The sequence below is a fragment of the Brienomyrus brachyistius genome, chromosome 17, assembly GCF_023856365.1.
Source record: "Brienomyrus brachyistius isolate T26 chromosome 17, BBRACH_0.4, whole genome shotgun sequence".
NCBI lineage: Eukaryota > Metazoa > Chordata > Actinopteri > Osteoglossiformes > Mormyridae > Brienomyrus > Brienomyrus brachyistius.
Genome location: NC_064549.1, coordinates 3,635,001 through 3,645,848, shown reverse-complemented (window position 1 = coordinate 3,645,848; position 10,848 = coordinate 3,635,001). Strand labels below are relative to the sequence as shown.

General features: G+C 52.3%; 2 protein-coding genes across 2 annotated transcripts; one reads left to right on the top strand and one right to left on the bottom strand.

The window, feature by feature from the left end:
• Positions 1–529: 529 nt before the first annotated feature.
• On the bottom strand, positions 530–4,592 carry gemin4 (gem (nuclear organelle) associated protein 4). The gene is made up of 2 exons (XM_048982094.1): positions 4,224–4,592; positions 530–4,065 (listed from the first exon to the last, which is right to left on the bottom strand). Exons 1-2 carry the CDS (start codon positions 4,231–4,233, stop codon positions 887–889), a joined length of 3,189 nt encoding a protein of 1,062 aa, XP_048838051.1. The 5' UTR covers positions 4,234–4,592; the 3' UTR covers positions 530–886.
• Positions 4,593–4,703: 111 nt separating this feature from the next.
• Positions 4,704–10,186, top strand: dhrs13b.2 (dehydrogenase/reductase (SDR family) member 13b.2). The gene is made up of 8 exons (XM_048982164.1): positions 4,704–4,855; positions 5,324–5,503; positions 5,586–5,867; positions 6,459–6,788; positions 6,925–7,251; positions 7,761–7,862; positions 8,063–8,082; positions 9,377–10,186. The coding sequence occupies exons 1-8, from the start codon at positions 4,810–4,812 to the stop codon at positions 9,389–9,391; spliced, it is 1,302 nt and encodes a 433-aa protein (XP_048838121.1). The 5' UTR covers positions 4,704–4,809; the 3' UTR covers positions 9,392–10,186.
• The last annotated feature ends 662 nt before the right edge of the window (positions 10,187–10,848 follow it).

Genomic DNA, 10,848 nt, shown 5'->3' with positions numbered 1-10,848 from the left:
ACAGCACTGTCTCCTGTATGAAGGAGCCCCGATAACCAGCCTCTGGGCCCCCAATGCAGGAACGTGCTCAAAGGGAACCGAGTGCAATTTTACAGCTACGCGCCGAAAAAAGCCAGTAGGTTAAATGTGATTTAATTTGACTTTGAGGCAAGTAGACGCATCTGATTATGGGAGGGGTCCCAGCCCCACCCTGGGGGCAAGGCAGGAGACCTTGGGTACGCCGACACTGCAAATCTGCAGTTGTCGCTGGCTATGACGCACACTGCTCTGGCCGTGTGTAAAAGCAAAACGAAGAAGATAAAAAAAACCAAACTCTTTCTGGAATTATGTAATAAGAAGTATCATTTCGGTAACATCCAGTTTTATGCAGGGCTTTGGGGGCCCAGAGCCTGCGAGAAGCGAGCACAATGGATGGATGGATGGATGGATGGAGGTATGTAAAACAAGCCAAACAGCTTTATATAAAAGCACAAAGGTTCAGCTGTTGTACCCTTAATAGATTAGCTTCAGTAAAATATCAAAATCAGGGTTAAATGTAAAATAAGCTGCTTTATAGAAACAAATAAGCAATACAGCTGCAATCAGAGTAAACAGTGAAGGATCAGATCCAGGTCTGTCAGTGTACAGAGGGAGACTAACTCTTCTGTCCAGCAGGATCAGGAGAGTTAATGGCTCCTCCTCAGGCGGGGCAGCAAAGCAAAGGCTGAAATGAGACCCCAGCATCATTTACTGGCTGGGGGCAGGAAGAAACATTCAATTTATATTCTTCACACACAAACCCCAAGGTCTTTCCTTTCCATCATTACTGTGAAGGTTCAGCCACAACTCAATTTAACACACAAGCACAAAACCTGATTTTATGTTCAGAATTTTCTACTGGGTGCCTTCATAGCTGAGCAATCTTCTGGCAGAGTGCAGTCCTCATCTCCACACTCTGCACATTGTTAGCGATGGATGTCATGAAGTGCCGCATGTCGTCCCTCTGGAGGGCGGAGCTGGAGCTCGGGTGGGCGGCCAGCACAGCCTGGCACTGCGTGACGAGCTCCAGGGCGCCGAGGCACAGCGACTCAGCCGGGCCCGGGAGCATCACCTGTACGTGCAGCGTGTGACAGAACATCTGGATCAGCGCAAACAGGACCGCGGCCGCAGCGCCTCTGCCGTCATCACGGTTACCGGCCGTCTCTGGGGCCGGCAGCTTCTCCAGCAGCGATGAGGCCATGCCCCGCACGGCAACGGCGTACAGGCGACCTACGTGCGCCACACCCCCCGCAGACAGCCAGGCTGCGCAGCTGGGGCCGCACAGCAGCTGGAAAACACGCAAGAGCAGCACGGAGAGGCGCAGCTCGGTGGCTAGCGGCCGCAGGTCCAGCAGCGGCAGGAAGTCGACGTACTCCAGCGAGTAGGGGACATACAGCCGGTCCGAGACCAGCAGGCCGCGCACGGCCCCCAGCAGCCTGGCCCACTCCGCCATAGTGCACCAGGGCAGCACCTGTGTCAGCGCCACCATCAGCCCCTTGCTGAACATGCGGACGTCCTCCGCGCGGCTCTGGTCCAGGCTCAGCCAGCTCAGAAGCTTCTCCTGCACCGAGTCCGAGTAGCAGCAGCACTCAGCCCAGGCCAGCAGCCCTGTCCCTGCTCCATACTGGGGCATCTTCAGGGCACACCAGTCCTGCTCTGGCAGCTCACACACGTCCAGCAGTGACTTTGGTACCTCGTTTTTGAAGTGTGCCCCCCAAACAGGCCGGAAGTGGAGGCGCACTGTCCAGTCCAGGGATTCTGCTTTTCTGTAGAGCCAAAAGATGGCCCTGGACCAGGAGTCAGGGGCGGCAGCCACCTCCTGGCCCACCAGCTCTGCCAGCACAGTCAAAGCCTGGATCAGCAGCTCTTTGGACTCCATGGATGTGTGAAGGCTGCCATCTGCTGGCTCCTCCCAGCACCTGCAGCTGTCATCCAAAAGCCGGCCAAGAGTGAACAGGAAGGGGAAAGGGGAGCAGCTCATCACCCAGTGCGTCACCCCGGGCTGACAGGCCAACTTCAAGGCTGCAAGAAGCACCTGCAGACAGAGTTCCAGCCTCCAGGAAGACAACGGTGACAAGCAAGGCAGGACAAACGTACGCACCACCTCCTCAGGAGCCAGCAAGGGCTCCACCGCTGCTTCCTGGGTCAGTGCGACTGGACCCATTAAAGCAGCAATGAAATGCAGGAATTGCTCCTCCTCTTTGGAGGAGGACAGCTTCTCCCACACGGCATCCCGCAGGCAGCCACACAGCAGGCTCTCCCCAGTCTGAGCCCCCGCCTTGGGTTGGGGGTAGCAGAGCCCAGGCAGCTGCTGGAGGATTTGGGCCAGTAGAGAATGGGCCCCCAGGTTCACCACGGCCAACTGGCAACAGCGCCTCAAGGTGGCCTCAGGGTCCTGGAGCGCCACGCGGGCGACAGCAGACACGGCGGGGCCCATGCTGCCCGCCGCCCTGCTCTGAATGATGCTGTTAAAGGCCAGGTTAAGCTCCTCAGCAAAGCCCTCGGACAGCGCCTGGGGCAGGAAGCCACGGAGTCCGCCTTTCCCCCAAGAAGCCAGCACCGCCACCAGCGTCTCATTCTTGCAAGGCAGTGGAAGCTCCGAGAAGATGTCAGCGATGATGGACCTCAGCTTCTTACACTGCAGGACATCAGCCTCTAGCTGGCACATCACAGCAAGGGTGGAGAGTAGCTTCAGAACCAGCTCTTTGCACTGAAACACCTCTTTGTTTCTCTCCAGGCAGCTGATCCACTCTGTCCCACTGGAAACCCAGTCCAGCTCCGACGCAAACCTGAGCGCCACATCCTCATGTCCCTCTAGCCGATGGTCGATGATTGCCATGGCAACTCGAGCCATCTCTGCAGAACTGAATTGTGGGTCAGGGAGAGACAGCACCTCCAGGTCCTTCAGCTGGTCTTTCAGGTCACTCACGTCACACCTCTCAGCTTCCACTAACCCACCAGACCCCAGCAGGTCCTCCAAGGCACGGATCACGAGCAGCAGGCTTCGTTTGAGCCTCAGAGTAGCCGAGCCCAGCACCTCCGCGTCTGGAATTTTCAGCAGCCCTCGACTCCGCCAGGCCTGGGCGAGGGTGCATGTAGCCCTCAGGCCCTGCAAGAGGGACATGTCCTCCACACGGAAAGGCGAGCGGCTCCTGCCCCCAGCCTGGTCTCTCTGAACTTCTCTAATGATCTCCTCCAGCCTAGGACCGGCTGCCTGATTGTATTCCTCCCTCAGACGGACCTCCCAAGTGAGACTGTGCAGATCAGTGCCCTTGGTGTAGGTAGCATGCTCTAATAAGAACGACGAGTACAGGGTGTCCAGGCAGTTGGAGAGGGCGAAGCAGGTCAGACCGGGTGAGTTCACGTAGCTTTCCATTTCCTTCAGTGCCTGGAAGAGCAGTGATGGTACACAGGTGGCAGCACGAGCTGCGTCTGGGTCTGCTTTCAGCCGCTTGGGAGCCTGACATGGGAGCTCGCCGGAGGGGCTGCTGTATCGGGCACACTGAGCTGCAAAAGTCCGGTCCAGACTCTGTTGACTGTGACGCTGGTCTTTCCACAGCTCCCACCACACCTCCAGCAGGAGCTGGGCGTCCCGAGGAGAGCTGTCCCGTCTGAGGTGCTCGAGCAGCCTGCTGAGCTCTACGCACAGGAGCGGAGCGGGGAAGCACATCAGCAACTCAGTGTACACCCCAGAACAGCCCATTGCCTGGACCAACTGGAACAGGACTGCCCGGCTTATGCTGGGAAAAACCTCCTGTGCTGGAAAGAGAGGGTCTTCCCGCCACCTTGCGTCAATGTCCGCTCCATTCTCCTGCCCCAGGAGCTTGCTCCACAAAATACATATGATCTTTTTTTCCCAATGAGCGCTGTCCGGAGCTCCAGCCCTGGCGCCCCCGCAGACTTCTGCCACTGCCCGCAGCACAGGCTGTTCCACCCTGCTCCAGTCTCCCTTCTCCAGGTCCGCCAGCGAGCGCGGCCGGTAGAGCTGCCCGGCCAGCAGAAATCCACCCTGCAGCACGGCTGTCTTCTCACAGCTTATCGAGTTCTCTGAAATAACACCGTGACAACTCATTTAAATATATGCATCACTGCTCTCTCTGGTCAGCATTACTTGAGTACCGTCTGCCGATGCCACCTATTCCCCTTTAAACAGTCCCAAAGGAGTCCAGCTACGGATAACGCAGCAGCCAGACTGTGACTCTTACCGTGATCCATGGCTCTCAGAAACGAGCACTGGCTCGGTGCGGATATACCATCGATAAGTCACCAGCGCACGAAAACCGGCGGGACGTACGACAGACACGCCGCGATTATTTCTGACCTTTAGCTTCCGGCACAACGAGCTTCCTGCATTTTCAAGAGGGACTCCGTTTGAATCCGGGCTAAGTGCGTGTTTCTTAGCGCCCCCTGTGTATTATGCTTCTCCGCATATAACAAATGACCTAAAACGACTGTTTCATTAACACGATCCAGATGGTTAAATTTATATGCATAACAAACCACAGGCTTCTATTCCATTTGTATTAAATGTGTTTATTTATTATCAGATTAAACTCCGTTTTATTTAGTCCGTTTTATTTATGATTTATAATGATAATAAAAGTATTATTTTATTCACTATAAAGAATTCATAAAGAATGCATGTGTTATTACATCCAACATGCATGATTCTGTTTCACGATTCGGCACGTGTTACAGATCCTTCTGGAAACGGAGAGTGGGTATCATACGGCTGAAACGAAAGTGAAAGCCTAAGGAAACCCGTCTTCATGTCGCGGTCGCTGCACCAGCATGACGGCGCTCAAATATATTCTCTTCATCGGTTTGTTTAGCACAGGTGAAATACTTATACCTTTATTTATTTCTAATTATCTATTTTATTTATTATTTTACTTTTCAAATGCATGTCGCCAATTGCAGTTAATTTGTGGTTGCATTCGTCAAATATTACGATCTGGAAGTGCGGCAGTCTGTCCTACTCGGTATTATACGCGACATTTGTCTGTACAGTAAATGCTTTTTATTTTATTTTTTTCTTCGTTTTTTAAAGCAGGACATATTGCCAGTGTGTGACGTTAACGTGACCCCTGCCGCGCCGAATGGTAGCTTTGAGGTTTCATTGTGCTCCTTCGGTTTTCGTCAAACACAAGACGTCAGAATGACGAAATAAAGGTTTCCCTGCTGATCCTCAGCATTACAGAGCGTTACAGGCGCTTTAGCTTGTCTTGGCAGAAACAGTAGGGTTTATCAGTGCTAACTGGTGTCTCAGTTAATTCAGCTGGAGCGGTTTGTGTTTCCTGTTCAGGTGTTCTGGGGTCTGTAGCGGGAATCCGCTGGCTGCCCTGTCAGCTGGTGGAGGAGTTTTTCCAGCTGAACACCGAGGGCCATTTAGAAACTAGCTTCCATCCCAGAGATGTAGTTCTGCAGTTTGGAAAGCCTGGAGACCGGCCGGAATTCCCAGAGGTCGTTACTTTCCTAGTGACAGGTAATGGAGCATAGTACCATCACACATGTGCTGATGTGAGACCGGCCAGGTGCTCAGACGATGATCTGTCTGTGTGTGTCAGTCCACGCTGGGTCGAAGACAGACATGCGGCATTACGCAGACGGAGACCCGGGCGACCTTCACTGTGAGATCCGGAGGTACAGCACGGCGGGTATCCAGGTGCTCTGGAGAGGCCCTGAGGCCCAGGAGGATGACGTCTGGTTCACCTGTGCACTGCAGCACAGTCAGGGCCTCTTCAGTATGACCACATTCCTCAGACACAGGCCGGCCACGCCCCCCAGCCCCCAGGACGACATCAACAAGTGGAGCCCCATTGGAGAGCGGGAGACTCTCAGCACAACCGGTATGGCCAGCAGTGAACCCAGAGGCTGGGGGGTACATTTATTTATACAAAAAAATCATTACATGGGGGTGCAGGACTGGAGCAACTGGGCCTCTGCAACATGCAGCTGAAATGTCCACACATGTATCCATAGGTGTCCATATGGAATACCGACCTCATTACACTTACAATCTAGCCTCTACACCTCTATCACCAGAGTACATTTTCACTGATTCTCTACCCAATTCAAGAGGTTTATTCGTCACATACACAGTTGTACACATACAACATGCAGTGGAATGTAACCCCTGGTCACTCCGAGCAGCTGTGCATGATAACAAACTTTGGAAAGAGCACAGCCTGATGGAGGCGATCAGGAATGTTGGAACATCTAATATGCATATTAATGCCATAAAATGTGCTTGCAAAGTTGTTGCTTGATCCTATGTCAGCTTCTCTGTACTCGGTATTCAGGGAAACAGAATAGAAGTGAACTGAATTTAGCTAAACCGAATGAAAATGAGTTGAACAGAAGTGAACTGAGTGAAACTGAATGAGATGCTGCTGCCTTGTTCAGAACTGAGATGTTACACTCCGGCCCTCTGCCCGCAGCGGTCATGCTGGTCCTGACGCGCTCGCCCGCGGTCACGTCGGCCCTCATGCGAGACCCCACACTGCACTGTCAGTTCGTAGTGGACCACAAGCAGCCCGACCTGACCGTGGAATGGCGCCTGCAGAAACACGGCGAACGCAAGAAGCTGTACAGCTTCAGCAGCCGCACAGGCACCAGTGAGGGCAGGGGCGTATCTGTACGAGCCCTCAGCGCCGGCAATGCCTCCCTGCTGCTCCCCCCTACCACCACAGCCAGTGAGGGCACCTACATCTGCTCCGTCTACGTGCCTCCGCTGTACGGGAGCCACGACATCAGCCTCCAGATCCTGGGTAGGATTTCCCAGCATTGTGGGCTGGGAGCTCAGAGGCAGCTGCCTGATATTTAACCCTTCCAGTGAGATTCAGCTTCTTAAACTTTCAGCTCCTGGTTGCTCAGTGTGACCGCCGGGCTGCCATTTTCTTGCAGAGAGTCCCCGGGTCAGCCTGAATGTTGGCCCCACCCTTCAGCTGTCTGAGGGAGAGTCACAGAAGGTGGTATGTGAGGCAGAGGGCTACTACCCACTGGACGTGCAGATGGAGTGGCTCCGGCAGCAACCGGGCCAGCGTCTCCCAGAAGTTCTGAAGACTGTGCTCTTCTCCAGCCACCGGCACCACCCTGGAGGAACCTACAGTCTGTCTGCCTTCTTCTTCCTGCAGCCGACCGCCAGGGACTCGGGCTACATCTACACCTGCAGGACGTCCCACGCCTCCCTGCACACCCCCATACGCAAGAGCTTCACGCTCCTCGTAGCAGGTGAGACACTTTGAGCGCATGCAGAGTAACAGAGAGACTCTCGCGATTCACAGCTGAGAAACACCCGAGATCTGCGCTTAATCGTTATGGGTGATTATCAGGTAAATCTTGAAAATTAGTTAATTTTATGTGATGAAAATAAATTAAGATTCTCTTTTAAAAAATCAGCTTTATAAAGTGTTGTTCTAATAATATGGTGTTGTGTCGATGCGAGGTGAGGGTCACACAGAGGGCGTGAGGATCACACAGAGGGTGTGAGGGTCACACAGAGGGCGTGAGGATCACACAGAGGGTGTGAGGGTCACAGAGAGGGCGTGAGGATCACACAGAGGGCGTGAGGGTCACACAGAGGGCGTGAGGGTCACACAGAGGGCGTGAGGATCACACAGAGGGCGTGAGGGTCACACAGAGGGCGTGAGGATCACACAGAGGGCGTGAGGGTCACACAGAGGGCGTGAGGGTCATACAGAGGACGTAGCTTAATGTCTCACTCCATGTGGCATCTGCAGAGTCTGCAAGCTGGACTGACATCATCTGGGGAGTCGGCATGTTTGTATTCATAGTTATCATGATCTTCTTTCTGCTTGCGATGTTGCTTTACCTGCATAGAGGTGAGTCCCCCTACTGCGCTGTTCTCTTTTAAATGTGCCAGATGATCATGTCTTGCTTGTACAATAGATACAGTCTGAGCTGTACTGAATGTGCATTATCTGCAGAGTTGTTAGGAGAGTTTACTCTTGTAGATTGGTTTAATTTTTGAGGCAATGTTGTTAAAAATGCCCCTACTGTGTTTTTTTCCTTCTGCACGCAGCAATAAAAGAATCAAAGAAGGTGAGTGACATTTTTGGTACAATTTGCCATTTAAAGCTCTGAAATTAATGAATTCATGCTCACTTTGTTCTCCCCGCTCACTTTGGGGCCCCTGCAGGCTCTCTCTGTATATGTCTGTATTCTCCCCTCTCACTTTGGGGCCCCTGCAGGCTCTCTCTGTATATGTCTGTATTCTCCCCTCTCACTTTGGGGCCCCTGCAGGCTCTCTCTGTATATGTCTGTATTCTCCCCTCTCACTTTGGGGCCCCTGCAGGCTCTCTCTGTATATGTCTGTATTCTCCCCTCTCACTTTGGGGCCCCTGCAGGCTCTCTCTGTATATGTCTGTATTCTCCCCGCTCACTTTGGGGCCCCTGCAGGCTCTCTCTGTATATGTCTGTATTCTCCCCGCTCACTTTGGGGCCCCTGCAGGCTCTCTCTGTATATGTCTGTATTCTCCCTGCTCACTTTGGGGCCCCTGCAGGCTCTCTCTGTATATGTCTGTATTCTCCCCGCTCACTTTGGGGCCCCTGCAGGCTCTCTCTGTATATGTCTGTATTCTCCCCGCTCACTTTGGGGCCCCTGCAGGCTCTCTCTGTATATGTCTGTATTCTCCCCGCTCACTTTGGGGCCCCTGCAGGCTCTCTCTGTATATGTCTGTATTCTCCCCGCTCACTTTGGGGCCCCTGCAGGCTCTCTCTGTATATGTCTGTATTCTCCCCGCTCACTTTGGGGCCCCTGCAGGCTCTCTCTGTATATGTCTGTATTCTCCCCGCTCACTTTGGGGCCCCTGCAGGCTCTCTCTGTATATGTCTGTATTCTCCCCGCTCACTTTGGGGCCCCTGCAGGCTCTCTCTGTATATGTCTGTATTCTCCCCGCTCACTTTGGGGCCCCTGCAGGCTCTCTCTGTATATGTCTGTATTCTCCCCGCTCACTTTGGGGCCCCTGCAGGCTCTCTCTGTATATGTCTGTATTCTCCCCGCTCACTTTGGGGCCCCTGCAGGCTCTCTCTGTATATGTCTGTATTCTCCCCGCTCACTTTGGGGCCCCTGCAGGCTCTCTCTGTATATGTCTGTATTCTCCCCGCTCACTTTGGGGCCCCTGCAGGCTCTCTCTGTATATGTCTGTATTCTCCCCGCTCACTTTGGGGCCCCTGCAGGCTCTCTCTGTATATGTCTGTATTCTCCCCGCTCACTTTGGGGCCCCTGCAGGCTCTCTCTGTATATGTCTGTATTCTCCCCGCTCACTTTGGGGCCCCTGCAGGCTCTCTCTGTATATGTCTGTATTCTCCCCGCTCACTTGGTCTCTCTCTTCAGGCAAAGCCGTACTGATGCTCTGAGGACCGGACTGCCATGCTAAGGACACAGCAGATGATGAGCAGACTTCCATCTCCTCCTCCTTGCTGTAAAGCGAGTCGATGGTGTTTGGGATTGTGGGTTACAGGACAGAGCAGACGCTGTAGGGCTCAGCTTGGGGTTCGGGTTAGGGTTAGGGTTAGGGTTGTGTGTAACGTGCAGAGACTCCCAGTGTAATGCTACCAGCTCATATCTTTCATTTGATCAAATAATTAATGACGGAACTGATTGGGATGAATTGTTCAAATTTCTGAGGGTGTCAAGTAAATACGGCAGCTTTGCTGGTTCCCGAGTCCCCAAGAGATCAGAAGGTTGCATTAACCTAGAATAATCTGCTGAAACATGTAGGCGTCTCATTAGTCATTTTGGGTTTCTGCGATTCATGTTCAGTCAATGAATGATACATCCAGGAATTGAATGCAATCAGAGGAAATACTTGATTCTTACTAATTTTACCTTGAGTGTGTATTATAGTATAATGGGGAAGATGGTGGCACAGGAGGTAGTGCTATCGTTCGGCAACCGGCGGGTTGCAGGTTCGAGCCCTGGTTCCTCCTGACCCCATCAAAGTGCCCTTGAGCAAGACACTGAACCCCAAACTGCTCCCGGTGAGCAGGTTGGCACCTTGCATGGCAGCCTCCGCCCCCGGTGTATGAATGAGTGTGTGAATGGGTGGCATGAAATGTGAGTGCTTGTAGGAGTGGAAAAGCGCTGTATAAATGCAGTCCATTTGCCATTTTTAGAAAAATAATAAAATTTGTGGAAATGTCATGGTGCCTTTAACATCATGTATGTAGTAAGTCTCACACATAGTATTCTCTATGTGGTTTGGATACGTTTAAACATGTGCAGAAATGTGTGCTATTCTTAGAAACTGTCTCCTTTAAAAGTTTCCTGTTTTCTTTTCTGTCTCTCAGACCCCCTACACTCTCTCTCTCTCTCTCTCTCTCTCTCTCTCTCTCTCTCTCTCTCTCACTCACTCACTCACTCACTGTCTCTCTCTCACGGACAGACACACTCAGCCAGTTTCTAATCAAGTTGCCTCGTTGAGTCTTCATATTCAGCACTCTCTGTCACTTTCTTCGCAGTCTCTGTCTCTCACAACAGCTGACTGGTCTCCCATTTCCGCACAAATTCAGGCATGATCACTGCCTGCTGAGAAGCGCCGCAAATCAGGCCACATGAACCGCATGGAATGTGAACCGATTTGCAGTGTAATTATATTTTTTCACCGCGAGGTGGTACCATTGCACCAATCAACAGTGACTTCGCAACCAACCATGTATTTTAATAGCTTGTTCAAGGATTCAAGGGTTGTATTAATCACGTGCAAGGTATATAGTCAGACCATAACCTGCAGTGAAACTCATAAAACAATGAAAGAAGAAAAGGCATTTAAAAAGAAATGAAACATAATAGTTTTAATTAAGTTT